Source organism: Lissotriton helveticus, chromosome 2_1 (genome assembly GCF_964261635.1).
Source record: "Lissotriton helveticus chromosome 2_1, aLisHel1.1, whole genome shotgun sequence".
NCBI lineage: Eukaryota > Metazoa > Chordata > Amphibia > Caudata > Salamandridae > Lissotriton > Lissotriton helveticus.
This window is the reverse complement of record NC_136059.1, coordinates 987315577-987342633: the sequence shown is the minus strand read 5'-3', so window position 1 is coordinate 987342633 and position 27057 is coordinate 987315577. Positions and strand designations below refer to the sequence as shown.

The window sequence follows — 27057 nt, the reverse complement described above, 5'->3', positions numbered from 1 at the left end:
GCAGCACTGTCAAAATGAAAATACATAGGTAAAACTTGCTGAACCCTTCTACCAACACAGATTTCGCCGAGAAAGCGCCGAGAGTCGCCTTTCAGCCACTTACCATTCAATGGTATCTACAAATCGAAACAGATGTTAATCATCATGTATCTCTGCGAGCACACCCCCCTCCCCCCTCCCCCCTCCTACCGCCCAACCCCCCACGTTAATCTTCATTGAACCAAGCCAAGCGGCATCAGTCTACCAGCTGTCAACAAAGCACTGCCCCGGTAACGCGACCACTGCAGCATTTCAGGGGGCTCCGAGTACCACTGAAAAGAATGAGTCAGCGGCTGCATCGCCAGCAGCTCTGGGTCAAAACACATCATAATATGTTTCAAGTGCAATTACGACTTGTTACCGACCTTGCTGTGTTCCTCCCTCCTTTGGTTCCAGTAAATGCTACAAGCAAGAGCAGGGATCCCCCTCCCCCCCTGCTCTGGATTTCGATGGACGCTTCCTAATTAAGGGCACAACTTCGCAAGGTTTTCTGAGCTGTCCTGAACAGCAAGTAGTAAATCACTCAGGAATTTGAATCTGGGCTTTTTAGGCTCCCACTGCCCTCAATCAGTGATCACCCCCCCATACCCGCAACCCCCCTCGCCCCCCCCCACCAGTGGTTCCGAAAATGGAAGCTCCGAGACAGACTCATAACCTTTAAGGAATCTGTCAGACAGGCGAGGACAGGCGACCAATTAACACGGAGCGGACGGGGCATTGCCTTGTTTTGATTCGGCGGTAGGGGGAGTGGAGCTCTGGTTGCCATGATAATAGGTTTCCTCGCTGAGTCCCACCACAGGGAGGGGGGGTGGAGTAAAGCATTTAGATATGATGGGGGTGGTGCGGTGGAAGAATCGAGGGCAGGGACTGAAACTAGACCCAGGTGCAGGACATCTTAAAGAATTTAGGGGCTCTTGGGCCAAACATATTTTGATGGCCACTGTTCGGAACAGCTTTGAAATTTATGATCCAATTTCAGCTCTATTTGGCCAGTCACTGACACTGCACAGGCAGACTGGTTCAAATTCTAAATGTTTTATCTAGTATTCAGGGATAGTGGTGTGTGATTTCGATATTGTAAAACAGCAGCACCTCACTAATATTGCAAATAATCTCTGTGACCCACTGACATTTCACATACCTGAAGTCCTGTTTTGATCTAAAAGGAACTTTTTTTATGGATGTTGCATGGTGTTGAAAAACAAACAACATTTCTCTGGAAAATATCTGTAACAAACTCCCCACACATTACCTGTGTTGAAAATTAATTAAAGGATACTGGCATTGAAAACAATCTATGTTTGAAAATCATTCAAGGTCATCAGGGCAGAACTGTATGGAAAACTAGGCCAGATCTATCAGGGGTTCCCCTAAAAGACTGGGGTCCTGCCAGAGTCCACTTTGCCCGTGCCTTAAAACGCCTCTGCCATGATACCAAATTAAAAGTGGCCCCTATTAGCGAATCTGAGAGCTAAAAAATGAAAATGGTACCCAGTGCGCTCTTGCCAGTGGTCTGCATTATTGCAAGCATTCTCCCATCACATTTGTTGGCTAAAAAAAGTAACCCATATTTGCAAGTCAGGGCAGTTTTAAACCTGAAGTTACAAACATAATAGGTGTCTTGCACATAATAGGTGTCTTGCAAGGTGGGGGACATTGTCTGGCGTTGTACCTGCAGCAGGCAATGTGTATGGTAATGAAAGGGCGAGATTTTGATCGATACCTTATATCTATTGATCCAAACCTCAATCTGGTCGACTGAACCTTTATTGCCTGTCTTGGAAGGAAACAGTACACCTATCTGCAAATTAGTTCACCCAAGAAAGGACTCTACTCTCAAAGATCACGGACAACTTCTAGGTTTCAAAAGTTTATTGTAAAGATATAATGAGCTGCAAATACAAGCATCTCAGAATGAGATTCACGAGATACACAGGTCCAATTACATACATGTGCTCTCGAAAAGCCCTCAGACGAGCAACAGAAATCACTAACACAAGTTCTAAAAATAGCAAAGCTATCAGCATAGACGCATATCTCTCCTTCATTTAGGTTGGAGGAAAACAAACACAGGTTAGGCGTCCCTACCCTGTTCTAGATGGTATCCCTACTTAACCAAATCCCAACCTAACAAAGGTGTCAGCAATGAATGACCCCCAAGGGAAGTCACCCACTCTAAGTCTCTTGGTGAAAACCTAAAGTTCTCCAGTCATGACCCCTCACTGCCTACCCATCCGCTCTCTAAAGGGTCCTCAGGTCTCTGCTCTAACTCCACCCAGGGGTGCTGTCCCTAATACAAAACAGTCAACAACATTTGAGACGCCCCTTGCGAAACGCCTCTCACGTGGTGCAACTTCAGGCTTTTTCCATGATGCTTTGTATTGGGCCTCAGACGTTAGAATTGACCTTGCTTCTCAGTCTCTTCTCCGGCCCGCTGATACCCCTTAAACATTCCAGAACCCTCCTCCATGTCTGGGCCGTCTACTGAACAGGACTCTATTCATTCACTTATAATTGGATCCCCCCTTTCCTGTTGCAGACAGATATCTGCCGCCAAGAACCCAACTCTCATAGACTTCTAAAAAGGCTTGCAACATTTCTCAGCCCAGACATGTACGTGTAAATCAATGCTAAAACATTTCAGGCCTACAATATTTCACATTATGATTATAGCATTCAATTTCTTCATTTAATTAAAGCATGTTAAAACTCTTATTCTATTATTTAGAAAACATTACTCTAAATCATGGCCCATTAATGCAATGACCAAAAACGTTAAACAATCTGTGTCGTGAAAAGAAACACCTTCCCTTTTAGCTCCAGCTCTGGCCCTGAGGCCTACCACGTTCTGCGTTTTACCACAGACCATCTTATATGTTAACAGCTATACGACATAGATTCAAAATAATCACGTCTAATAAAATCATATAATGTCACACATTTCTGTATTAATTCCACTTCTACTTAAATCTCTATATTAGCTATACATTTAGAATATAATTTCAGATACTATTAGCACTCATGGCATTTCTCTTCATGAATTATGCTCTCTATAGGTAAGTGTGATGTACTCATATATTTATCTCAGTTTGCGCTCTCTCAGTTCCCCCCTTTGATGACCTCTCGGGGTCATCACTAACATTTAAACTGCAGTTATTGCTGGCATTCTCTGCGCTTCCAGAGCTCTCAGGCTCCTGTACTGATTATCTTGTATGGCAGCCAATCTTTGCAACTGTTCTCTTTGGGCCCTTTCTGACCTTCTTGCTCTGTACCATTTGAATACCCTCACCAATCCCCACAATATTATCCCACAGATCAATATTATGATGATAGGCTTTAGGATATACCAAATAAAGCTTTTGCCTAAGGTGGAAACCCACCCTCCAACTGTACTCATTCCGTGGCCCACCTTTTCCCAGACATTTTCTCTACTCAAGTCTTCGATCTCTTTGTGTATATTAGTTATGTTCTTAATAACTTTCTCAAGGGGTTTTGAAAGGTCTGGAATGTAAGTGCAACATTCCTGAACCTTCAAAGCCTTACAGACTCCGCCCTCTTTTGCTAATAAGACATCTAATGCAAGCCGATTTTGAAGAACCATAGCCCTTATCGATTGCATCTCTCCTTCTACCAGCATTAAGGACTGAGCAGTGCTGGCAGACAACCTGTCGACAACTGTTGCCAGTCGTCTAATTTTAACATCATTAAGGATTATTCCCAAAAGAGGGAACATAGCTCCAAAGACATCTCCAACCATTTCTGCATCGCCTAAATCTCTCCTTCCCCTCGATGATATCTGGCCCTCATTGATCAATAAGTCTTGTGCATGATATATTTTGGGGAAGACAATTGCCAAGTAACATGATCCATACCAGTTGTCAGGTAGTCTCACGTAAGCATTTCTTCCACATACAAAATACACATTTGGAATCACTTGCATTCCCTTCAGGAAATCCTTAGTGTAGTACTCTAAATTAAAAGCATGTTCACAGTCAACTTCACCCACGTATACATTTTCATAATACGTTTTGGCTCGGTGAAGACATAACTTTCCTTTCTGCGCTTTATCTAAAGCTATTGGACCACTACTACCCTTTCTCTTGTGTGACTTCTCTTCCTCGGTCCAATCTAATTTCCCTTGTCCTGATTTTTTCAAAATCTTTTGTCTCCTGTAACGATCATCCACCTGCCCTATGAACTTTTTCTCGACTTCTGACACCTTGCATGTCAGGTTATTTCTACGGGCATGTGAAGTATCTAAGGTAATCCAAGGAATGAAGAACTTGGCCAATCTGTCTTCACTCTTCCAGTAATCCCATTTATTCATCTGCTTATAATTCGGGACTTCTGGCAACACAGAATCATAATTGGAGAAATAGTATTCAAAACTATCTCTCTCATAAAATATACTAAGCAATAAGCTACATGTAATGCCATATGTCAGAGGGAGGTGATGATATCGAATTCCTTCATCTACAGACGCAGGCAACTGCATGCAGACGTAGCAATCCTTAACCTCCATGGCATCCACGTATTCATACAAAAGTTTAGCATAAGCATTTGACCTAAAGTCTCCTTGGGACTCGTCTACATGTAACCTGCGGGCTTCTGCAGCCAATAACGCTTTCTCTTGAGTGTTTTCCCTTTTCTCACCTGCAACAGTGGGTGTAAGTGTTACTACAGAATTCGCATCAGTTACCTTTACCTCTTCCTCATGTCCCTTTACATAAGAAATTGTTACCACTAAAGCTATTAATATTATCACTCCTACTATTAGTGTACCTATTATACATTTAGCTCTGCGGTTCGGGGTGCCGGCCTCCATTTCGTCAGACAATCTAGCTTTTCCCTTTCTCTTTGCAAAAAAAAAAGTTCTTTTCCTCTCGTTCCGTTACAGTCTCTTTCAATCCTTTTTTGTCTTTAGAATCCACACAGCTGGAGGCTGACAGCCTTTTTCGCAAAAAGTCCTTTCACAGTTCAAAAAGACAACCCTAGCCCTTCTCCATCCACTCAAGGGGTTCCCTAAAATTCTCTGCTTCCTGGGCGCTAGGTAATCTTCTTTTCTTCTGCTTGCTTTATTTACAAAGTCCTTTAACAATCGACTATTAGATTTGTGGTTGCAGCTTCAATAGCATAGTTCAATATTTCCATGCGAAGAGTATGCTCTTCATGTGCTGTTATCGTGGTACCAAAGTCGGGGAATTTCAATTCTGTAAGAAACATGTGTTTTAACTTGCTGAGGCGGGGAGGTCTGGGGAGCACGAATGTTAGTGACCCTTCTTGTTCGACACCGGGTACCAACAGTTGTATTTCCACGGTGATAATGGGCTCAGAACTGGACACCACCACCGCTCGGATCCTCCCTGTCTCCGGTTTCACAGACATTTGTCGCCAGATATGTCCACTCAGGTGTGGAGTATCTTCTGTTAGGCACACGCACTCTTCTTGACCTTCTTCGGTCTGGTGCTTCAGCGCCCTGAGCACCTTCTTCTGGGTCTGAGTCTTCTGATATCGGAGGAAGGGTTGCTTCTGGAGTTGACCTCAGGCTAGAACTTCTTCTTTGCGGCCAATTTGCTTCTCCACGTGCCCTTCTACTCCTTCTCCTTCTGGTCTGTTCTCGCTCTCTTTCAGACCTGTCAGGGTCAGACTCGTACTCCCAGCTGTCTTCTCCTTCTGTAGCGTCTTCTGTTTCGCTGTTGTACTGACCGTCCTCAGCTTGGTCAGACTCGTTCCCTGCTTCCACTGGCACCTCTACAGCTTGGCTAGCCCCCTCTATGGCTTCTTGGTCCTCAGCTGGACGTCCATCCGAGAGAGGAGCTGTTTCCAGAGGTGCTGGAACCCTTTTCGTATGCGACGCGTGTATCCAGTTGGGCAGGCCTCCCACCTTTACAGCTGTACTTGTGATCAGGATGACCTGGTAGGGCCCACGCCAACGAATATCCAAGCAGCTTCTTCTCACATGTTTCTTCACCAGGACCCAGTCCCCAGGATACAGGTCATGGCAAGGGCCCTGGCACGCTGGAACCTCTGCAGCCTGCACCTGAAGGGACACAGAACGCATGGCGTCAGACAGCCCCTTACAATAGTCCAGGATCATATCATCTGTGATATTTAACAGTGCAGTAGCTGGAATAGATGGCAGTCTCATTGCTCTCCCCATTAACACCTCATGTGGTGACAACCCTGTTCTTCTGTCTGGGGTACTACGAAGGCTCATGAGTACCAATGGCAGGGCATCAGGCCAACTCAGGGTCGTTGAGGAGCAAACTTTCGCTATTCTGGACTTGATCGTGCCATTAATTTGTTCCACAATTCCTGAGGCTTCTGGTCGGTAACTGCAATGGAGCTTTTGGTCTATATTCAGTGCAACACAAATCATCTTCACAAGCTCGCTGTTAAAATGTGTTCCCCTATCTGATTCCAAAAAGGCCGGCACCCCGAAACGAGGGATAAGTTCTCTAAGCAGTAACTTAGCCACTGTGAGGGTGTCGCACCTACGTGTAGGGTATGCCTCAACCCATCTGGAGAACACACAAACAACCACCAGGACATAGCGGAGGCGGTTGCATCTTGGCATTTCAATGAAATCTATCTGCATTCTGTTGAATGGACCTCCAGACCTTCCTATGTGACTTAGTGCAACTGGTGTTCTTTTCCCTACATTCAGCTGCTGGCAGGTCACACAACGCTGGCACACTGCTTCTGCTGCTATTCTAAACTTAGGATTGTACCAAGTCTGTCTAAACACTCTCAGCATAGCATCTCTCCCTAAGTGTACGGGACCATGTATGAGTCTAGCCATTGGACTCACCATCTCATTGGGCAACACTGCTCTGCCGTCTGCTGAGACCCAAAAATGAGTCTCACCCATTACACATCCTGCCTTTACCCATGTTTCCTTTTCTGAATCAGGAGCATTTTCTTGCATGGTTGACAATTCATCCCAAGTATCAACAGTTTCCAGTATCATGGCTAATTCAGTTCTTACATTTATTCCACCCACATCCACCTCTGTGAAAGAGTAACCTTGTTCTGCGCAATACCGCGCAACTTCATCAGCATATCTATTGCCTTTCGAAACAAAGTCCTCATTTTTGGTATGTGCGATGCACTTTACAACTGCGATACTTGCTGGACATTGCAATGCTTCTAACAACAAGCGCACAAACTCTCCATTGCGAATGGGAGAGCCTGAAGAAGTCATGAACCCTCTTTGAGACCATAACTGCCCGTAATCATGAACTACCCCAAACCCGTATTGGCTGTCGGTGTAGATGGTGACTCGAATTTGATTGCCTGCTAAGCAAGCACGTGTTAGGGCAATAATCTCGGCTACCTGAGCGGAGTTTACTCCTTCCAGGCACCCTGCTTCCACAACTCCTTCAATTGTACAAACAGCGTAAGCTGCTCTCAACTGCCCAACTTCGTCTCTTACACATGAGCCATCGACAAAGAAAACTTCGTCTGGGTCGGTCAGTGGCTCATCTACGATGTCGGGTCTGGGTTTGGTGCATAGTTCAGTCACATCGAGACAGTCATGGTCTGTATATTCATCATCATCATCAATATCATTTGGAAGTGGCATTAAGGTAGCAGGGTTCAAAACAGAGCATCTCTTGAGGGTCACGTTCTCTGCAGCAAGAATAACTTGCTCATAGCGCGTGAGCCTGCTATTGGTCAGATGCTGTGTTTTGGTCCTGGTCATCAACAGTTCAACAGAATGTGGCACGCACACCTCTAACGGGTGCCCCATGACGATATTTTCACATCTCTCAATGCTGACACCCGTTGCAGCAACGGATTTGAGACATCCGGGCAACGCTGCGGCTACTGGGTCTAAAGTAGCTGAGAAATAAGCAACTGGTCTACGGGCATTCCCATGGATTTGGACCAACACAGACAACGCACAACCTTCTCTCTCACAACAGTAAAGAAAGAATTGTTTATTGTAATCAGGCATTCCCAATGCCGGAGCACGACACAGGTCCTCTCTCAGCTGTAAGAATGCCATCAAACAGTCTTTGTCCCATGGTACCGGATCACTCACCTCCTTGTGCGTCAGTTTTTGCAAAGGTTTTGCTTTCAGTGAAAAGTTCACGATCCACTGTCGGCAATAACCCACCATCCCTAGGAACATCCTGACCTCCCTCTGGGTCTGAGGCGCATTCATTTTCATGATCGCCTCTATCCTATCTGGTGACACTTTTCGTTTGCCTTTCTCAATTCTGTGTCCCAAGTACTGCACTTCTGTCAGGCAGTACTGCAATTTTCCCGGGGATACCTTATGCCCATTGGCAGCTAGGTGATTTAACAAAGCAATGGAGTCTTCCCTGCAAGCTTCTTCTGTGTCTGACGCCACAAGGAGGTCGTCTATGTACTGGACCAGAACTGACTTCTGGGGCAGCACTAGACTTTCAAGATTTTTCTTCAGAAGCTGGTTAAAGATCGATGGACTCTCTGTATACCCCTGAGGGATACGACACCATGTTAGGACGCGATTTTCCAGTTTAAATGCGAAAAGAAAATGGCTATCTTCGTCCAAAGGGATCGAAAAGAAAGCCTGACAAAGATCGATCACAGTGAACCACTCAGCTTGGAATGGAATCTGAAACAGTATCACTGATGGATTCGGCACCACTGGACAACATGAAACGACTATGTTATTAATCTTTCGAAGGTCCTGCACTATCCGGAATTTCCCATTTGGTTTCTGCAGACCCATAATCGGGGAGTTACATGGACTACCCACGATTTCTTTCAGTATTCCCTGTTTAATCATGGACTCGATCACGGGTTTTATGCCTGCAATCGTTTCTGGAGTCAATTTATACTGGGGTGTTCTTGGGAACTCAGCATGCGGTTTCACTACAATTTTCACTGGGTCCACCCCTTTGACCAATCCAATTTCTTCCCCAGTGAAATCCCATACTTCTGATGCCACTGTCTCTCTCAAATCCCAGGGAAGCTCGTCTACTGTCAAAGTAGGGTACAGCTCCACACATATTCTTGAGTTTGCAACTTTGAAATCTGCATCATCATCATTAGTCAATACCTCCACTCCCTGGGGTGTACAGTATATAGTACAATTCAATTTGCACAACAGGTCTCTTCCTAGCAGACACACAGGGCTTGAATCGCAAACCACAAATTGGTGCTCATCGCTGTACTTCCCTATTTTCACCTGTACCGGTTCTGTCAATTGGCTGGTTATTCTCCTGTTTGCGACCCCTACCACCTGTATGGTCTCTCCAGACATGGGCAGGTCTGGAACTGCAGCTGATCTGATCGTGGATCTAGTGGCTCCTGTGTCCACCAGAAATGTCGTAGGGCACCCTGCTACTTCTGCTTCCACATAGGGTCCCCTCTGATCTACCTCTAAGGCTGCCCCAAGGGTGCAGTCTTCTCTTTCCACTCTCTGTCCGGTTAATGGGTCCACATAATAGCATTCTTCACCTTCCACAAACAGGGGCATTTGTCTATAGGTCTTACCCATACTCCCTACTCGAGGAGGTTGCGGGAACTGGGCTCGGGGAGGAGCCCCCCCCCCTTTGAGCACCTTTCCTTGGTATGGCGTCGCCCCTCTCATAGGTGCGCTCTGGACCTCTTCCTCCTCTATCTCTTGCTCTCCGATCTCTACATTGTAAGGGCACTCGCGTTTCCAATGCCCCAACTCGTTGCACTGGTGGCACCTAGTCGTTTTCTTCAAGGTAGCTATGTCTACTCTGGGTCTAAAGGTAGTACTCTCCTCATTACCCTTGTTCTGACTGTACTGCTTCTTACCTCCTGTACCTGTCCCTTGCTGCTGTTGTTGCGGTCCCCCCTTTCCTGCTGTCTGCAATTGTACCACCATCAGCTTCTCTTTTAGTTTCTTAGCCTTGGAGTCTACCTCATCACAGCAGTACCTGGCATATCTCAGTATTTCATCTAGGGGTCTACTTTGCCAACAAATCGAGTGTTGCTGAATCATTAAACTAATATCCGGTCTCAGTCCCAGGACGAACTTGGACACGAATTGCCCTATGTCCTTTGGATCCATTACATCCAAGCCGCTATACTGTTTAAACGCTTTCAGCAATCTCTCGTAATATTCATGGACTGTCTCTTTGGGTTCCTGTCTCGTTCTGTCTATTCTGACCCAATCTATGTCTTGCATTGGCACTTTTTCTTTCAGCCAAGTCATCACTCTCTCGAATTTTGCCATCACGATCTCGGACGGCCCATTAGTCCTAGCATCTCTCTCTGGCTCCGTTGTGGGCCACTCAGCGCTAACCTTGCATGCTGTCCACAGATCTCCTGGTACTACAATGTCAAACAGCGTGTTCAGATCTATCCATAGGACTTTTGAGATCTTTACAAACCTCTCGACTTGCTTGTACCACTCCACGGGGCTCTCTCGTAACTTGGGGAAAGATGTGGTAAAAGCAGCTAAATCTCCCCTACTCCAAGGGACATGTACATAGCTCCCATTGGCAACTTCACGCAAAGGGTAAGCTTCTATCCCCTGCTGTCCTGGTGTCATACCAATCATGCTTCTTCTGCCGGTCCCTTTCTTGGACCACCTCTCTTCCCATTTATCTAGTGCCCTCCATGTCCTTATTCCAGCAATCAGTTCCCTTATGTGTGTTTTCAGCCCAATCGTTCTCCTCTCATCTAGATCTCGATCTGAGTAATGTAGCCTGTGGTTACCCTGTAATGCTTTGGTTCTTGACAAGTCCACCATATATTTGCCTGCTAGTTCGACTAACTTCTCATGGACTGCTCTCGCCTTTCGTGTGATGTCCTTTGCCATATACAGTATTTCATCCTGTTCATACATTTCCATTCTTTCTAAAGGCAGGGTACCATCTACCATGTCATCCAGATCTGACCTTAAGCTGGAGACATCAAGTCTCTTGGCTTTTATCTCAGCTCGCAATATGTCTTTTGAAGGGGGCTCACTGGTCTCCCTACCATCCCAACTTCGAGCTCTGCGTTTGGGCTCAGGAGAATTAATGGGTGGCCTCCCTTGCTCCCATCTCTCCAGGTCCCATGCTCGGCCATCCGATCTTGGAAGGTGATGGAACACGGGCCTGTTATCCCTACTCTCTCTCTGCCCACTCTCATCTTCTTCTCTCCTCACACCGCACATCTCTCTGTTATTTTCCCTCTGGTCGCTACACTCCCTTTGCCTCGTATCGCTCAGTATCCGATACGATCCTTCCTGGTTCCCCATATTCCCTGGGCTGCGCTCATTTCTGTCATCACAGGGACTATGGTGCGACCTCTCACAACTCCCATTCTGTTCTCTGGTGGCAGGCACACAGTGTGGACACTTAAAGCTGTTCCTGTACTCTTGCGCTCTCCTCTCCCCTTCACTGAGTATTGGGCACGCCACCCCTTCACTCCCGGGGCCCCCGTTTTCCAGGTCTGTTCTTCCTCCATTCCGGGCCCAATGGGTGACTCCCCTACTCCCTCTACAGTCCCACTCCGGGCTACTCTCCCCAGCCCCGCAGTGAGTTCGTGCTCTGCTGTCCTGACTTTCCCTTTCTGCTTCTGCAGCATTGATGCACTTTTGAGCCTTCACTGCCTCATCCCACTGCTTCATGTACTCATTTAGCTCTTGAAAGGATTTTCGTCCAGATCCCCTCAGATCCATTGGCCATCTAGGGCCCCCAGGATCTCCTCCTGGGTCCCCTGCTGTGTGCATCGGGGTGCTCCACTCTCTGGGTATCGGCATCTGACTTGGGGAATTAGTGGTATCGTTCCTCCTTGCCTGCTCTGCTCTTTCTCTGTCTTTCCGTTTCCGTTCTTCCCCTTTTGCTCTCTCTTGGTCATATATCGATATTATAGGACCTATGGTAACAGGTACCTGTAGTGCATCTGGTAATGGGTAGGATGTGGCGCTTTCCGTTTCCGGCGCTCTTTGTACCACAAACCTACCGACTACCTGTTGCACCTGACTAGGCTGGAGCAACTCTTTCTTTGGCTCAGGATCCCACTCTGAACTGGGAAGCGGTCTATGCTCTCCTGCATTGCCCCCCTTTTCTCCTTCAGTATTCTCGACCTCTCCCCCTGCTCTATTATACGGGGGTGGCCTGTCTGTCAGTAATCTGTTTATCAGGCTGTCCTCTGTTTCGCTCTCATCATCTTCTTCTAGGGGGCTTTTATTTACTGGCGCCTCTAACACTGGGTACAGTTTATTTATTTCCAAATTATGCACTCTCCATCTTTTAGCATCCGCATCCCACCTGGCATCCTGTACTGCCCTTACCGAGCGTTTCACCCTTTCTTGTCGTCTGTTCATATTCCTTTCATGCGCTGCCCTAAGCCAGGCATCAAGGGCTTCAAACTGGGTTGGTCTAGGCAAGGGTCTCTTTGAGGTCATGACTGATTTCAATCGATGTAGCACCTCTAATCTGAACGTCCCGTACTTCGGGAACGTCAGTTCCTCGTTTCCTTCAGTAATCTTACTCCACTCTGATATCCAAAGGATCGTATGCAACCCAACATTTACTGCCATATAACGAGCTGGCGTACCCTCCGGCGGGGCTTCTTCCCCTTCATACGATCCTCGCCTCTCTTTCTTAAACAGCGCTTTCAACCATTTAAAACACTTCATAATTATGCGCACAAAATCCAGCCTCGCTACTCTGTTTACTTCCTGATGACAATCCACCAATCCTGTCGCGGCTTTGCTAGCTTGGCCTATCACAGCGCGGTCTTTCTCCTGTTGGCCAATCACGTCGCGACCCTGTATGACGTGTTCGCTAGCTGGCCTATCACAGCGCGGTCTTTCTCCTGTCAGCCAATCACTGCGCGACACCACCTGACGTCTCTTTTCTCCGCTTCGCAGCAGCACCCCTCCTTTCTCAACTCGTCTCCCGGTTATGCATGCGTCCCATTCATACACTGAAAAATGACTACTTCCGACCAAGCGGTCACTTCTCTCGACTGTACGTCCACAGTCTATCTGTAATTGTCAACCAACTGACGAGATGTCTATCGTCTCTCTGATAGGTTACTTACACACACAGTAACTTCCGACCAGCGTCCGTTACTCACGCACTCACTCTTACGTTCCCCCTATCTCGGTCTCTCGGGTGATCAATGGTACCTCATGACCCCCTTCACACTAGTTGACAATTACTCTGGGTGTCCGATACACCCGAACCACTTAAGCTCTCCTTGAACTTAAGATTTCCACCGGTTGCGCGCGCTCACAACCTGTTCCACAGTCACTCTACAGACATTCAACTCCGCCAGACATTACAACATAGATACAATACAAAAACACCGCAATCTAACACGCATAACCCTTTATACTCACTCTCGACCGATACTGCTGCTTTTTCTGTCTCACGTCATCCGGATCTTCATCTGCGGGCTGTTCTTCCGATCATCGATTTCTAGGGGCCTTGGGGTAAGCTAACCTGGCCTAGGTCACCGTCCTCAAGAAGGCAACCATCCTCTATAGCTACCAACTGAAAGGGCGAGATTTTGATCGATACCTTATATCTATTGATCCAAACCTCAATCTGGTCGACTGAACCTTTATTGCCTGTCTTGGAAGGAAACAGTACACCTATCTGCAAATTAGTTCACCCAAGAAAGGACTCTACTCTCAAAGATCACGGACAACTTCTAGGTTTCAAAAGTTTATTGTAAAGATATAATGAGCTGCAAATACAAGCATCTCAGAATGAGATTCACGAGATACACAGGTCCAATTACATACATGTGCTCTCGAAAAGCCCTCAGACGAGCAACAGAAATCACTAACACAAGTTCTAAAAATAGCAAAGCTATCAGCATAGACGCATATCTCTCCTTCATTTAGGTTGGAGGAAAACAAACACAGGTTAGGCGTCCCTACCCTGTTCTAGATGGTATCCCTACTTAACCAAATCCCAACCTAACAAAGGTGTCAGCAATGAATGACCCCCAAGGGAAGTCACCCACTCTAAGTCTCTTGGTGAAAACCTAAAGTTCTCCAGTCATGACCCCTCACTGCCTACCCATCCGCTCTCTAAAGGGTCCTCAGGTCTCTGCTCTAACTCCACCCAGGGGTGCTGTCCCTAATACAAAACAGTCAACAACATTTGAGACGCCCCTTGCGAAACGCCTCTCACGTGGTGCAACTTCAGGCTTTTTCCATGATGCTTTGTATTGGGCCTCAGACGTTAGAATTGACCTTGCTTCTCAGTCTCTTCTCCGGCCCGCTGATACCCCTTAAACATTCCAGAACCCTCCTCCATGTCTGGGCCGTCTACTGAACAGGACTCTATTCATTCACTTATAATTGGATCCCCCCTTTCCTGTTGCAGACAGATATCTGCCGCCAAGAACCCAACTCTCATAGACTTCTAAAAAGGCTTGCAACATTTCTCAGCCCAGACATGTACGTGTAAATCAATGCTAAAACATTTCAGGCCTACAATATTTCACATTATGATTATAGCATTCAATTTCTTCATTTAATTAAAGCATGTTAAAACTCTTATTCTATTATTTAGAAAACATTACTCTAAATCATGGCCCATTAATGCAATGACCAAAAACATTAAACAATCTGTGTCGTGAAAAGAAACACCTTCCCTTTTAGCTCCAGCTCTGGCCCTGAGGCCTACCACGTTCTGCGTTTTACCACAGACCATCTTATATGTTAACAGCTATACGACATAGATTCAAAATAATCACGTCTAATAAAATCATATAATGTCACACATTTCTGTATTAATTCCACTTCTACTTAAATCTCTATATTAGCTATACATTTAGAATATAATTTCAGATACTATTAGCACTCATGGCATTTCTCTTCATGAATTATGCTCTCTATAGGTAAGTGTGATGTACTCATATATTTATCTCAGTTTGCGCTCTCTCAGTAACATTAGATACGTCAACTGTAAAAATCGGCCCACCAGACCATAAAACGGACCCACAAACATACACAAAACCATCCCCAGGTGATCTGTCAGTCCAGCCCTTCAGGTATCGCCCTATAAGCCAGTCTGGCCCTGGGGGAGGGTGTGTTGTTGGAAGGGGGGGGGGGTGTGCTGGAAGGGGAACTGCACTGGCCACACATGTGGGGAACAACCGAGGTACTGAATGTGAACAAAGGCAAGTGAGAGACTGAGAATGTCTAGGAGAAAAGTAGGGGGATGCCCTTGTGGTAAAGAATTGGCAGAGGGAGGGCAGTGCGACTGGGAGGAAGCCCATGTGAGAAGATGGAAGGAAAGGCACTGGCATAGGCGAAGTGAAATAAAATGTACTGGTGAAAGAGGTGGAGAACTGGGAGGCGGTAAGAGGTGGTATGGGTGAATGTTGGTGGGGTCAATAGAGATGTACTGGGGGTGCTCTGGCACTTATAGAAAGTACAATGTAAGGGATTATGGGGAGGTACTGGGCTGATTTGAGCAACTGGCCGGTTCTGTGTGCAGGTCTCCCCGAGGGCACAGAAAGTGTGTCTGCGAGAGGGAGTGTTTGCAATAAGGCACTGGGAGCGCTAGCCTGCCGCTCAGGATCTCCCCAGGATCTCCTACAGTGCATCATACTCACCGAGGATCCCGCCCAGAAGGGGCACGAGTTCTTGATCTGCAGGGAGCTGCTGAGGGACAGCGCCCCGAAGCTGAGCGCCACCATGCAGCAGCCCAAGATGAGCTGCAGCAGGCCGAGGGACAGCAGCGGCCTGGCCGGCAGCAGCCCCGCCGAGCCCCGGGGCTGGGATGACGGCCCGGCGGCGGGAGGCAGCAGCGACAGGGGCGGGGGCAGGCTGCAGAAGCCCGGCGGGCCCCTGGGAGGGGGCATCGGCCAGCCCCCTGCGCGGTGCGGCACGGACCAGCGCGCCCGGGGAGGGGGCACCGGAGGCTGCAGATCCCCGGCACCGGAGGAGGAGGGCGCGGCGGGGGCGGCGGCCATGGGGCAGCAGGAGCCAGGCAGCAGCATGGGCAGGGACATGGCACGACAACAAACTGCACAAGCTATGCAGTCAGCCCCGAATCCGAGCTCCGCCGAGATAAGGGATGCGGCGTGCCTGCACAGGGGGGAGGAGGGGGCGGCCCTCTTCTGCAGCAGCCCCCGCACAAGCCATGCTCCGCCGCCAGCCTCCGCTGTGGCAACAACCCCTCTTCTCGACTCCCTCCGCTATCCGTCCTTATCTTTCCTGTTGTTTCTCTGCCCCTTTCCGCACCGCTCCAGTCACCGTATTGTCTGCCCCGTTTTCTCTCCAGAGGGAGGGCAGAGGTGTTTGAAGTTTTAAAATAACTCTTCCGAGAGGATGGGGTTGGCTGAGAAGCTGCCTGTGGCTGGATTACATTTCACATTTTTTTGGCCCGGGAGCACATTGGGAAAGGAGCCGAGAGAGGGAAGAAGGGACTTGTGCCTGCGCTGCAGACTCCTCGTGCTCTGCCCCGCGGACACCTCATATGTTGGCTGGTTGTGTGTGTATGATTTAGGCAGGTCGGTGCATGGACTTCCGGGGGAACTTGCTTCAATAGTTCGGGTTGTTTTATTTTCAAGCAATACTCTGGTAGACTTGAGCCCGGCCTTTTGTCCAGCCGCCCATTGCCAAGTAGGCTCTGTCGCCTTGGGTCTAATTTCTTGAAAATTGAGAAGACCTGGCCGACAGCACGTTTTATCTTCTATCTGTGTCCATGTCACCGCTCCTTGAGTTTGTGAGCGGTACATCATGGCAGGCTTCGTGCTAGTATGACTGTACCTTCCATATCTTATTTCCTGAGGTCCCACTTTTCCTTTTTACACATCCGGCACAGTCAGGCGAGGGTGACACTGTTCCCAGTTCTGAGCCTCTCCCATACAAATCACAGATTTCAGGTGTTAGTCTCATTTAGTCAAAGGAAGAAACACAGGACTTCAACACCCAGAATGCATTTAGGCTAACACCCAAATCTAGGACTGGAAAGACAGCCCATAATAACCTAGAAGGAGGTGGTCACCCTAAGTCAAACAATCCTGTTTTCTCCCAAATGACCTGTCCTCATACGGAAAGAGGCCTAAATGAAGGGCTGCCTACATGCACTGCTGCTAATATAGCCAAGCAGGACCATTTGGTAATGACTCCATCCCCTCAAAGGGGATACAGGGGCAACGTCTCTTGACGGGGATGAGGCTACTCAGCTTAATAGACGCCATTATCCCTCGTCTACCTTCTCATCAAAGTACTTAGGGGACACATTTACAAAAAAAATAACTTAACAATAAATTTTGGTGCGCTGCATTGCGTGCGCTAGGGGAAGAGAGCGTTGGAGCGCCACTGGTCTACTAAGAGAGGGCGCTTCCGGCCTCTTCCCTAGACCTGGTGCTCAAATGGGCTCCCCAGCCCCACTCACACTTTTGCATCATGGTGCAAAGGTGTGTGTTTGTGACGTCTTGCATAGGTTTTGTACTTCACTACAAAATACTATGCTTAGACTAACTTTACAACTTTTCACACACTGGATATGTACTGTACAATGTAGTATACAAGCAGTGTGCGAAACGTTAGCAGAAATAACAAGCATTTGCAATGCAATAGGTCTCGCATTTACGCTACTTTGAGCTATTGACATTGCAAGTGACAATGACTTTTATTTTTGTTTTCGTTTTTAAAACACAAATAAAGAGCATTGTCATTTGCAATGCCAATAGCTTAACTCACGTAAATGCGAGACCTATTGCATTGCAAATGCTTTTTTTAGGATGTGGCGAGAAACGTTGTTGCTGCAAACAGCCATATATATTTGCACCCTATTGTGTCTCCTTCAACTTGTGGATTAGAATTGTATTTTAACACTTACATGTTCAAGTATTTTATGGAAACACAGTAAAGACATTTAGACCACGTATTTTTACTTATATTCACTGTGGCGGTTGGCACAGGTCGGGGGTGGGGTGGTTGGGCAGGGGAGGGGGATGTAAAATAAATAAATAAAACCACTTACCTTATAGCCGGGTCCTGCATTTCTTCCTCGTTGGACTCGGCTGAACCAGGAAGCACTGCCAGGCTCCACTGACCAATCACAACGGTGTGATGCAACGGTTTAATTGGTCTGAGTGCCATGGCTCGGCGCTCTCCATTATATCTGCTTAAGTTGATCTCAGACTTCCATTTGCATTGACATCATTCCTCAACCATTTTTCCAAAGACATCTGCGTGTATATGTGTGCATGAACGAATTTGTGTGTTTGCATGCATGCTGTGTGTGTGCATGTGTGGTGGTATGTGGGCATAAGCTTGCAGCATCTCTGTGTAAGTGCACTTGTGGGTGTATGTGCTCATCTACATGAGTCTGCTTGTGTGGTGGACTGTTAATTTGACCAGCATGAATGGTGCAAGCATGCCATTCTGATGCCAATGTGTGCATGTGCCTGCATATACGTGTGTGGTGTCCTTGTGTGCATGTGTGTGTGTGCGAACGCACATGTGCTGATTTGTGTGTTTACCTGCATGTGCGTGTATGTGCTCATGTACATGTGTGTGCCTGAGTTGGCTTGCTGATTTTATCTGTATCTGTGACTGGGCCAGAAAATTTTAATGCCAGTGTGTCTATGTGTGTACGTAAAAATGTGAGTGGTGCGCCTGAGTGCGTGTGTGTGTATCTATGAGCACATTAGCATGTACATGAGGTTGTATATATATGTGTGTGTGTGTGTGTGTGTGTGTGTGTGTGCGTGCGTGTGCTGGCATGCATGTGTGTGAATTCACACGTGCTGTAGCCTGGTAGTGTAGTTCTGATGCCTAGCTTTCCGTGAGTATTGAAGAGTATGCCCTCACTTACCCCGCTTCTGTAACATTCACTAACCACAAGGCAGCTATTGTTTGGCTTACGTGTGTGTATGATAGTGGGTGTGGTCGTGCAGCAACCTGTCTGGGAAGGTCAGAGCTGCAGCGATCTGTCTGCACATTCAGCGCCTCTGGGTATTTGTGAGTGTCTCTCTGTCAGGCGGTGTCATTATGCGTGTCACTAATGAGCTGCTGTGTGCCAGGGCTTGTAAACTGACTGCTCTTGAGCGCGAGGGTTGCTCACGTTTTTTATTGCTATCAGGTCAGGGCCTTGTGGCCGTGGGTGTCAAGTGCGTCTAGAGCGCGCGCGAGTCTTCCAAGGGTTGCCCGGACCGTTTCCGGCCGCGCGCCTCAGGTGTTGTCAGAAATATCGGCGCCTCTTCCGCCTGCCAATATGTTCTGAGATTGTCCGCGAGCTGCATACGGGTAACACGGATAAAAGAAGCGACAGTGCAAACATACGTTAGGTGTGGCGTGTTTACTGTATTTAATATAACACTGATAAGTGCGCTGCCACTAGACCCTCGCCTTAATTGTGGGTTCAATATTACAATATTCGGCGCTGTACTCACTATTAAACTGACATGTTTGCCACTCGTAGGTGGTGTGCTGAATATCACACGTTAATGGTGTCAATAGGTGGTGTATTGTGGCACACTGTGCAAAATGCTATTTATTGAAATGCCATGTGCAACAAAAACAAGAGGTGCCTCAAGGAGAGAGAAAGGGGAGAGTGGTGTACAAAGAGATGGCACGAGGAAAAGGAAAGAGCAAAGCGATTTAAAAAGAGGAGGCTAGAGGAGCGATAAAAGGCGGGACATTATAAAAAGAGGTGCCCTCAGGAGAGAAACAGAGATAGAGCGATTTAAAAAGACTTGCCTGGAGTAGGGAGAAAAACTAGAGCCATTTAAGTGAAGGGGGGAAAACAGATTAAGTTACTGAATGCCGACATTAAACAAAAGGGGTTACAGAGGAGGCTCTGCGTTTCAAGCTAATATTAATACAACAAAAACAATGAAATGGAAACATCATAGAACGTCAGCGCTTCGCCGTGAAATTGATCCAAAAAAAACAGAGCTGCTCCAGCAACAGGAAGGAGGGGGCCGCTCAGCGAAGCTTTTATCAGCATCGCGCGCCTCTTTGCAGACTCCCCTGCATTCCAGAGAGGCGCGCGACGCGATCCTGTCTGCCGTGCCATGCCGTGGAGACAAGACCTGGCCGCGCGCACAACGTTATCCTATGGAAAAACGCTGCGCGCGGCCAGGTCTTGTATCTCTTCGTCGGTCTCAGACTGCTGAGACGACAGCTATAGTTCTCGCTTGTGCGCGTTCATCGTAGGCGAGACCTAAAAACCTTTGTCCTTGTTAGCGCCTGCCTCGAGGAGTCATTGGTGCTAGGTAGTGTACCACCCAAGGGCACCCTTGACGTAAAGTAGCACAAAACTCTAATTGCTTAACTTTTAGAGCTACTTTCCAGAGCATAAACCGTTTCAAGCTGGAAAATAAATACTTTCTCAACATTTAGTGCCGATTTGAATCACTTTGCATGGCTTTGCGCAAGTGCAAACTCTTAATATATCGGCTCCCTCCTGTCTGAGGTCATGCCACTGCAAAAAATGTGGCTAGGTTTGAACCAACAAGAAGCACTGGCATCACATGCACCACTGGTGAATTTATTACAGAAATAGTGAAACTCAACTAATCCAATAGACAATCCACTATTCTGTAGCTATTCACTAACTACAGCTAAGGATGTCCCACCTGGCAGCACCAGATTGCTGCCATGCACATTCCAAAGAGGCAAACACCCGAACTTCTTCCCAGAAAGCTGCAATTCTCACTTACAGATCTATCAAATGGATTGAGAAAAAGCCATGGGAACATTATGTCCCAATTTAAGTAGAAATTCAAAATTTCCAGCAAATAGAGGAACATAAGTGCAATGTCACCAAATACAGAAATATTTTAAGATATTAGTCATTATATGGAATAACCACCAGCATTTGAAATGTCTATTTGAATTCATGGCTACTAACAAAAGGATCTCAAATCAAAAGAGCCTTAAAAATAGGAATTAAAGTAAGCAGAGATTTTAAAGAAGGATGATCTAGAGTGAAATATTAATGTAGACGACCTGTCAAGGTTTTTAGACCTGACTGCTCTCCTGACAGATCCTAGACTGCCCTAATGACTGACTTTGTCAGAACCCGGGTCAGAGGACCACAGGGCAAGCAGGGCTTTCCAGGCCCAAATGTAGGGTTGAGGCCTAATACTCCTGATGTCCCGGGGCCCAACCTACTATGTGTCCTGAGCAACTGGGCACTTGCCTGTCAGTGGTAGCGCAGGTCGAGCAGTCCAAGGCTTCTCGTGGTGAGGTAGGTGCAAAGTGAACACAGTCTCAAGATGCAAAATACATTCAACAATCCTAATAAATACAGTTCCAGACAGTTACTCACTTTTATGGCAAAAGTAGTATTTATATACAAACACAATGTGAAATATGACACACTCAAACAATATACACAGCCCTTCTAAGGGTGTTACTCCAGCATTGTCCTGGAAGTGTCCTGAGTCCCACATCCGCAGATACTGGCAGTGCTTATGCCTGCCCCATTTATGATTTGTAACATTCAGGTTAGGCCCTGCTAATTAATCCAAGTCTTACAAAGACAGAAATGTTTTTTTAGAAGTCAAAGTGTTCCAGCGCTGGTGTGCTTTGAGACAGAGCAAGTTCCCCTTTGGCTCTCTGGCTCGAAGATCAGTCTTACTCACTCCCACTGGTATTGCAATTCAGAAGACCCCAGGACTGGGATGCTTGTTGGCAATGAGCTGTAGTCTTATTGCTGCAGGCAAGGCGGCTGGTCATCCGCGGTGCTTCTCAGATGATGCAGTAAGTTCCTCTGATGCAGCTAACAGGTTCAGTCATTTGGCTTCTGATGCTTCAGTCAGACTTCGGGCACACAGGCCAGCACCCACTGCTCTTTGTATCCTATGCTGTACGCAGTGACAGCCCTCCCTCGTGGCATATGGTGCACCAGCAGTACAGAGCCGTGGTCCGGCAGCCACCAGCCGCCGCCGAGCAGCAAAAACAGCTGCCCCTCACAGTACCTGCAAGTGCAAGGCTCGTGTGCATCGATTGACCCTGTGAGTGGCCTACCTTGAGCAGGAGGTGGCGAGGCAGAAAGCCCTGCTCAAGGACCTCCGGAGAGAGCTGCGTGACCACCTGGTCACAGGAGGACACCGCCAGCGAAAGTAGAGAGACTGTCCCTTGCCCCTTTTTTAAAGACTTTTGGGGGTTGGGAATTGGGCGTTGTGGTTTTGGGACTTTTGGGGACATTTGATTTCATGGACATTGGTTGGGGTTAGGGAGGGGGTGGGTCGGGTCTTCTTGTGGGATAGTTTATTTTTGTTAGGGTCAAATAATTATTCATTTCAACTTAAACAGAACATACACGTTTTTTACTGTTTTGTGGGGGAGGCGGGGGGGGGTAACTGTACGTTTGCTTTCATGAAACTTAACTGGCTGGTTGATTCAAATTGTCCAATCGCCCAAATTTGTACAAAAGAGCCACTGACAGAGTTAGTGAATTCACTTGTCCTACTACTTTACTAGTACTACCGTCAGTCTCTCCTCTCCTCCTACTCCATTATTCTTCCTCCCCCAAAATGCATATCTTACCTGTGATTCGTGTTTGAGAATAGGGCTAGGTACAGGGCTGGCTGCATGGCAAATGGCGATTAAGGTTGGCTATGGAATCCTGGACGGATGAAATGTCATCGTTGTGGTGGTAGTAGTAGTGGTACACACTGGCAGAATATGAAAAAAAAGGAAATGAAACATTGAGTGGCCTGAGCGGAGCATTAGAACAGTATGATAGATAGTACAGTACACAAGAACAGTGCCATAAATTGTAGACTAAGCAATGCTAAAGTATTCAAAATATAACTACTAGTTGCATGGAGTATGGCTACTACAAGAAATAGTACTGAAGGTGAAGGACACAGCAGCGTAAGCATTCGTCACGTGTAGGAGGAGGATGTTGTTGATGATGAATCCACTCGATGGCGCACATGAAATTCTGATTTGATTTGCAAATACTCATGGGTGTGTGTCAGGCAGAATAAGAATATATCCTCGGATTCCTTCACCAACCTTGAAATTGATTTTCTAATGACCTTATCCTCCCCAGCAAGTGTGTGGAATTATTGTTGTCATTTAGTCACACGTCAATGAAAACCACACAGCCTGGAGGAAGAGGGTTAGGGTTTGAAAATTGGATGGGAATGGGGGTTTTTGGGAAAGTTTTGTGGAGAGAGGAAAAAAACACAGCATGTGCAAACAACAAATGAAGAAAAACAAATCTTTGGATACGAAGATATCCATAAATCTTTTAAGGGACATAAAGGAAGTGCACTGCATACATGAAGTTGTTTGCTAAATGGATGGTTAGGTTACTGAAAAGTAGTACTTACTACAACTTACTAACTATGAATAAACAATTTGACAGTACAGGGCTGCAGTAATTACGCAATTTCACTTGCCTATCTGCCCTCTGAGAGAATAAACACTTATTAGTACATTAAATTAGTTTTAAAAATAGAAAAAAAACTTATCAAATAGCTGTAGGGATGAATTTGAAGCAGAGAGCAAACGCACAGAGTCGCACTCATAGAAGTTCACAACAATAACATTATTTAAAAGATAAGGAGAAGTGAAGAGGATACTGTAACTGTATGTTGTAGTTGTAGTTGTCCTGTTCAATTTGGGGAGTTGCACGCATCCAGCCATTCCTCTTCTTCAAGGTACTCCTCCATTCCATCTGACGCTCCGTCGATCAATCTTGGTGACCAGACACACTGTCCACTGCCTGCCTGGCGGATGCGGAATTGCGGATTGCTATGGTAAGCCTGAGTTCATGTTTTTCCCATCGCACAGGGTAAAAGCCGGCCTGTAATTGTCGATGGAAAAACAGGAAGGGATATTAAAACACCACGGAAAAAAAATATAAGGTACGGTGTGTAGTGCAAAAATAACACTTTCACTTTCAGAGGCGACAGTATTACATACAAGCATCATTTCTAAAGTGCGTACTCTGAGTCTCCTTTTCAAGGATAGTAATTAGCACACAGCAGGCCAGGGCCATGCAGACGGTCAAGGCAGGCACCACTGAGTGAACCAACCTCCATGTAGCATACCTCTTTGAAACAGACAGACAAAGCAGATCTAATTTTATGCAGCAAGCCACATAGCCGCGATTTTACATGAACTGCTGTCTGGACTCTGGCATAACAACACTACACTGGCTCGACCATACCATACCACGACTAGACAGACATGTAGTTCTGCTGTGGTTGTTGTTGACTTGTTTACCTGTTTGCCACTCACGAAATTGCCATAGTTCTTCCGTAAACCGACGATGATGATCCATCCATCCCAGTGAGTGACTGTAAAGATATTATGTAACTTTGATCATCAAGACTCATCATCATCATGGTATTGGCAAACTCAATGTTGTTTATGCAGTCACAGTCTACACACAGTGAGTCCAAGGACATTTTCCACATAAAAAAATGCAACGTAGTAGGATTAAGACCTTTGAGGAGTTGAAGGTAGAATATGAGCTGAGTGACAACGAGTTCTTCCGTTATGTACAGATTCGCCACGCGTTGAGTTCGGTTTTTCCTGAAGGTATTGTTATCCCGGAATCGTCCCCACTCGAAGATCGGGTGCTTGACGGATATGTTCCCAACAGCACTATTTCTTTGATATATAAGAAATTGATTAACGATCGAGTTGACCTGTTGACGCAACTCAGAGAGGTCTGGACCAGTGACGGTCTAGAGTTGGATGACGAGGACTGGCAATCGGCGATATCCTCACCTAAGGAGGTCGCGATTCCGGCCCGTCTCCGACTCGTACAGCTTAAGATCCTGCATCGGATTTATGTGACCGGCCCTCGCCTGATTCGTATGGGTTATTCTGTGGATGGGTTGTGTAAGCGTGGATGCGGTTTATTTGGTACTTTCCTCCACATAATTTGGGAGTGTCCAGAAGTGGTAGTGTTTTGGAATCGAGTGCATGCTGTGATGGAGGAGGTCACGGGTGTAGCGCTGTTGCCTGAAGCCAGGCGTTGTTTGTTGAATGTTTGGGAACCGACTGATTATGATGTGGCGCAGACTCAGTGGGCGACCCTTGGGAATATGGTTGCCAAGAGAGATATTGCGCAGTTGTGGGGTTCCCGGAGACCGCCCACGGTCTCGGCATGGAAGGAGAACATGGACTGGTGTATGTTTAGAGAGAAGACGGTGTATGTGGCACGCGGCAGACCTAAGAAGTGGGGTAAAATCTGGGGCCATTGGAACTCCTACCGGGGTGATATATGTACACCTCCCCTCGCTGATATTTCGGATGTTCCTCTTCCCCCCTGACCCGACATTCCTAGTATTGTTTAAGCCTCAATGTATCATGACTCTGATTTCCCCCCTGCCCCCCTGACACTGATGATTTGTATTACATTGTAATGCACTTTCCTTCCTCCTTGAACACATATCCAGCTGTAATGCCTTTTATTGCCTTGTTTGTTTATTTTTATCAATAATAAAAAGAGTTTAAAAAAAATGCAACATAGTGGCCCCTGCAGTAGAAGTACAATTTGCATTAAACAAGGTAAAAACAGAGTAGACTTGAGTTACATTTAGTGTGTAAAAGATTAAATAATAACAGAACACATATGATTCATTTCATGCACAACAAACAAACAGCAATTGCTTTCATAAGAGCCAGACAGCCAGTGTTGTCCACTGCATGCCATCTCATCATTCATTACCTGTTCCACTTTTTGTCCTCATCTTATTCTTAATGTGAAGGCCGACAGGGCAGCCTCTCGTGTCAATTTCAAAAGTAACAGTCAGCATATAGTCAGTAATTCCAGTCCCACTTCTTTTGAGGGGACTCGTCTACGAAGCGACAGTTTCTTGATTCTGCGTAATCCAGCCACCTGCCTTGAGGAAAATGGATAGGGGGAGTCTGGAGGAGGAGGATAGAGGAGCATAACTGAGTTGTGAACTTGTGAACTTCAGGAATGCAGACAGCGGCACCTTCAATAAGGAAATAAGACGAAGACAGTGCTGCTGATGGATTTGTTGTGATTAGAGTTTTGTTGTGGTAAAAGTTGCAAAACAAAGAAAGACACACAGGAATAAAAGTGAATAAGGACGAAAAAAAGAAAGTCAGTATTTCAGGCCTAGGTGTCAGGGAAGTAGAGCTCGTCCTCAAACTCTGTGAATTGAAATGGGAGTAGGTCAGCTAACAGAGAAGAACTTCCGTCACCTAAGTTGGTGTCCTCTTCTTCCTGCGTGGATTCACGTATTTTGTAATCTGGTGGTATGAAGTACTGACTCATCTTGATCATTGTTAATCTCTCCACATTTTTGGGCGAGAAGCGGGTCCTTTTTGAAGTTACAATGGCACCAGCAGCACTGAAAACACGTTCAGAAGACACGCTTGCGAGTGGGCAATACAAATAATTTAGAGCCAGCTTGGGGATCAGTGGTCATTGACCTCTTTTCCCATACCAATACTGCAATGGGATCTGATCAATGAAGACCTCTGTTGGGTCATCCAGATAGGCCTGCACCATCCACTCAAGGTAATCCAGGAGTGCTCCACTTTGCGTACCATCTGTGGCCTTTGCATCAACACTGAAACGAGCAAACCCTTGATGAGTTATCCAATCCGCTTCCTACAATATTATGGCTGGGCCTGGTGCAGGTGAGGATGATGATACGGTTGCTGGTGTCGGTAACAGCTCTGAGGGAAAGTGACTGCCTTCGGCCACAGAAGTGGACCGTGACGCCAGATGGCCTGCCGATTCAGTAGTGCTTGTGGCAGTTCCTTCAATTTCCTGCCGCTCTTTTTCGAACCGAGTGGCTGACAGATCTAGCCAATGTTTGTACTTGGAAACATCTGCTTCAGAAAAAGGAATGAATGTATTGCTGGCCAGTGCATTTTTGTACCGTGGATCCAGAATAGGGGCACAAATGTAATGTTGTACACAATGTATTCCTTTAAGGCTTGCATTGTCAAGTAGGCGGGTTAATAAGCTCTCCGCCAACTGATATGCGTCTGCTTTTCAGCATCATCTTGGAACGTTGAAGACACCGCCTTCAGTTGGTGCTCTAGCATGCGCAACAATGGGATAGCTTTGCCCAAAGTACAGTCCTCCCTGCTGACTTCACGCGTGAAGACCTCAAAAG

General features: G+C 46.7%; 1 protein-coding gene across 2 annotated transcripts in view; it reads right to left on the bottom strand.

Annotated features, from left to right (window-relative positions):
* The window catches only part of ENTREP1 (endosomal transmembrane epsin interactor 1), a 260839-nt gene extending 244574 nt beyond the window's left edge, over positions 1 to 16265 (bottom strand). Inside the window, exon 1 of one of the 2 annotated variants that reach the window (XM_078675744.1) lies at positions 15580 to 16265. In XM_078675744.1, coding sequence (XP_078531870.1) covers positions 15580 to 15978 — 399 coding nt within the window. In that variant the 5' untranslated portion in view covers positions 15979 to 16265. Of the gene's footprint in view, positions 1 to 404; positions 506 to 15579 lie in introns of those variants that run through there. The other variant, XM_078675745.1, reaches the window with a different exon arrangement.
* Positions 16266 to 27057: the final 10792 nt, after the last annotated feature.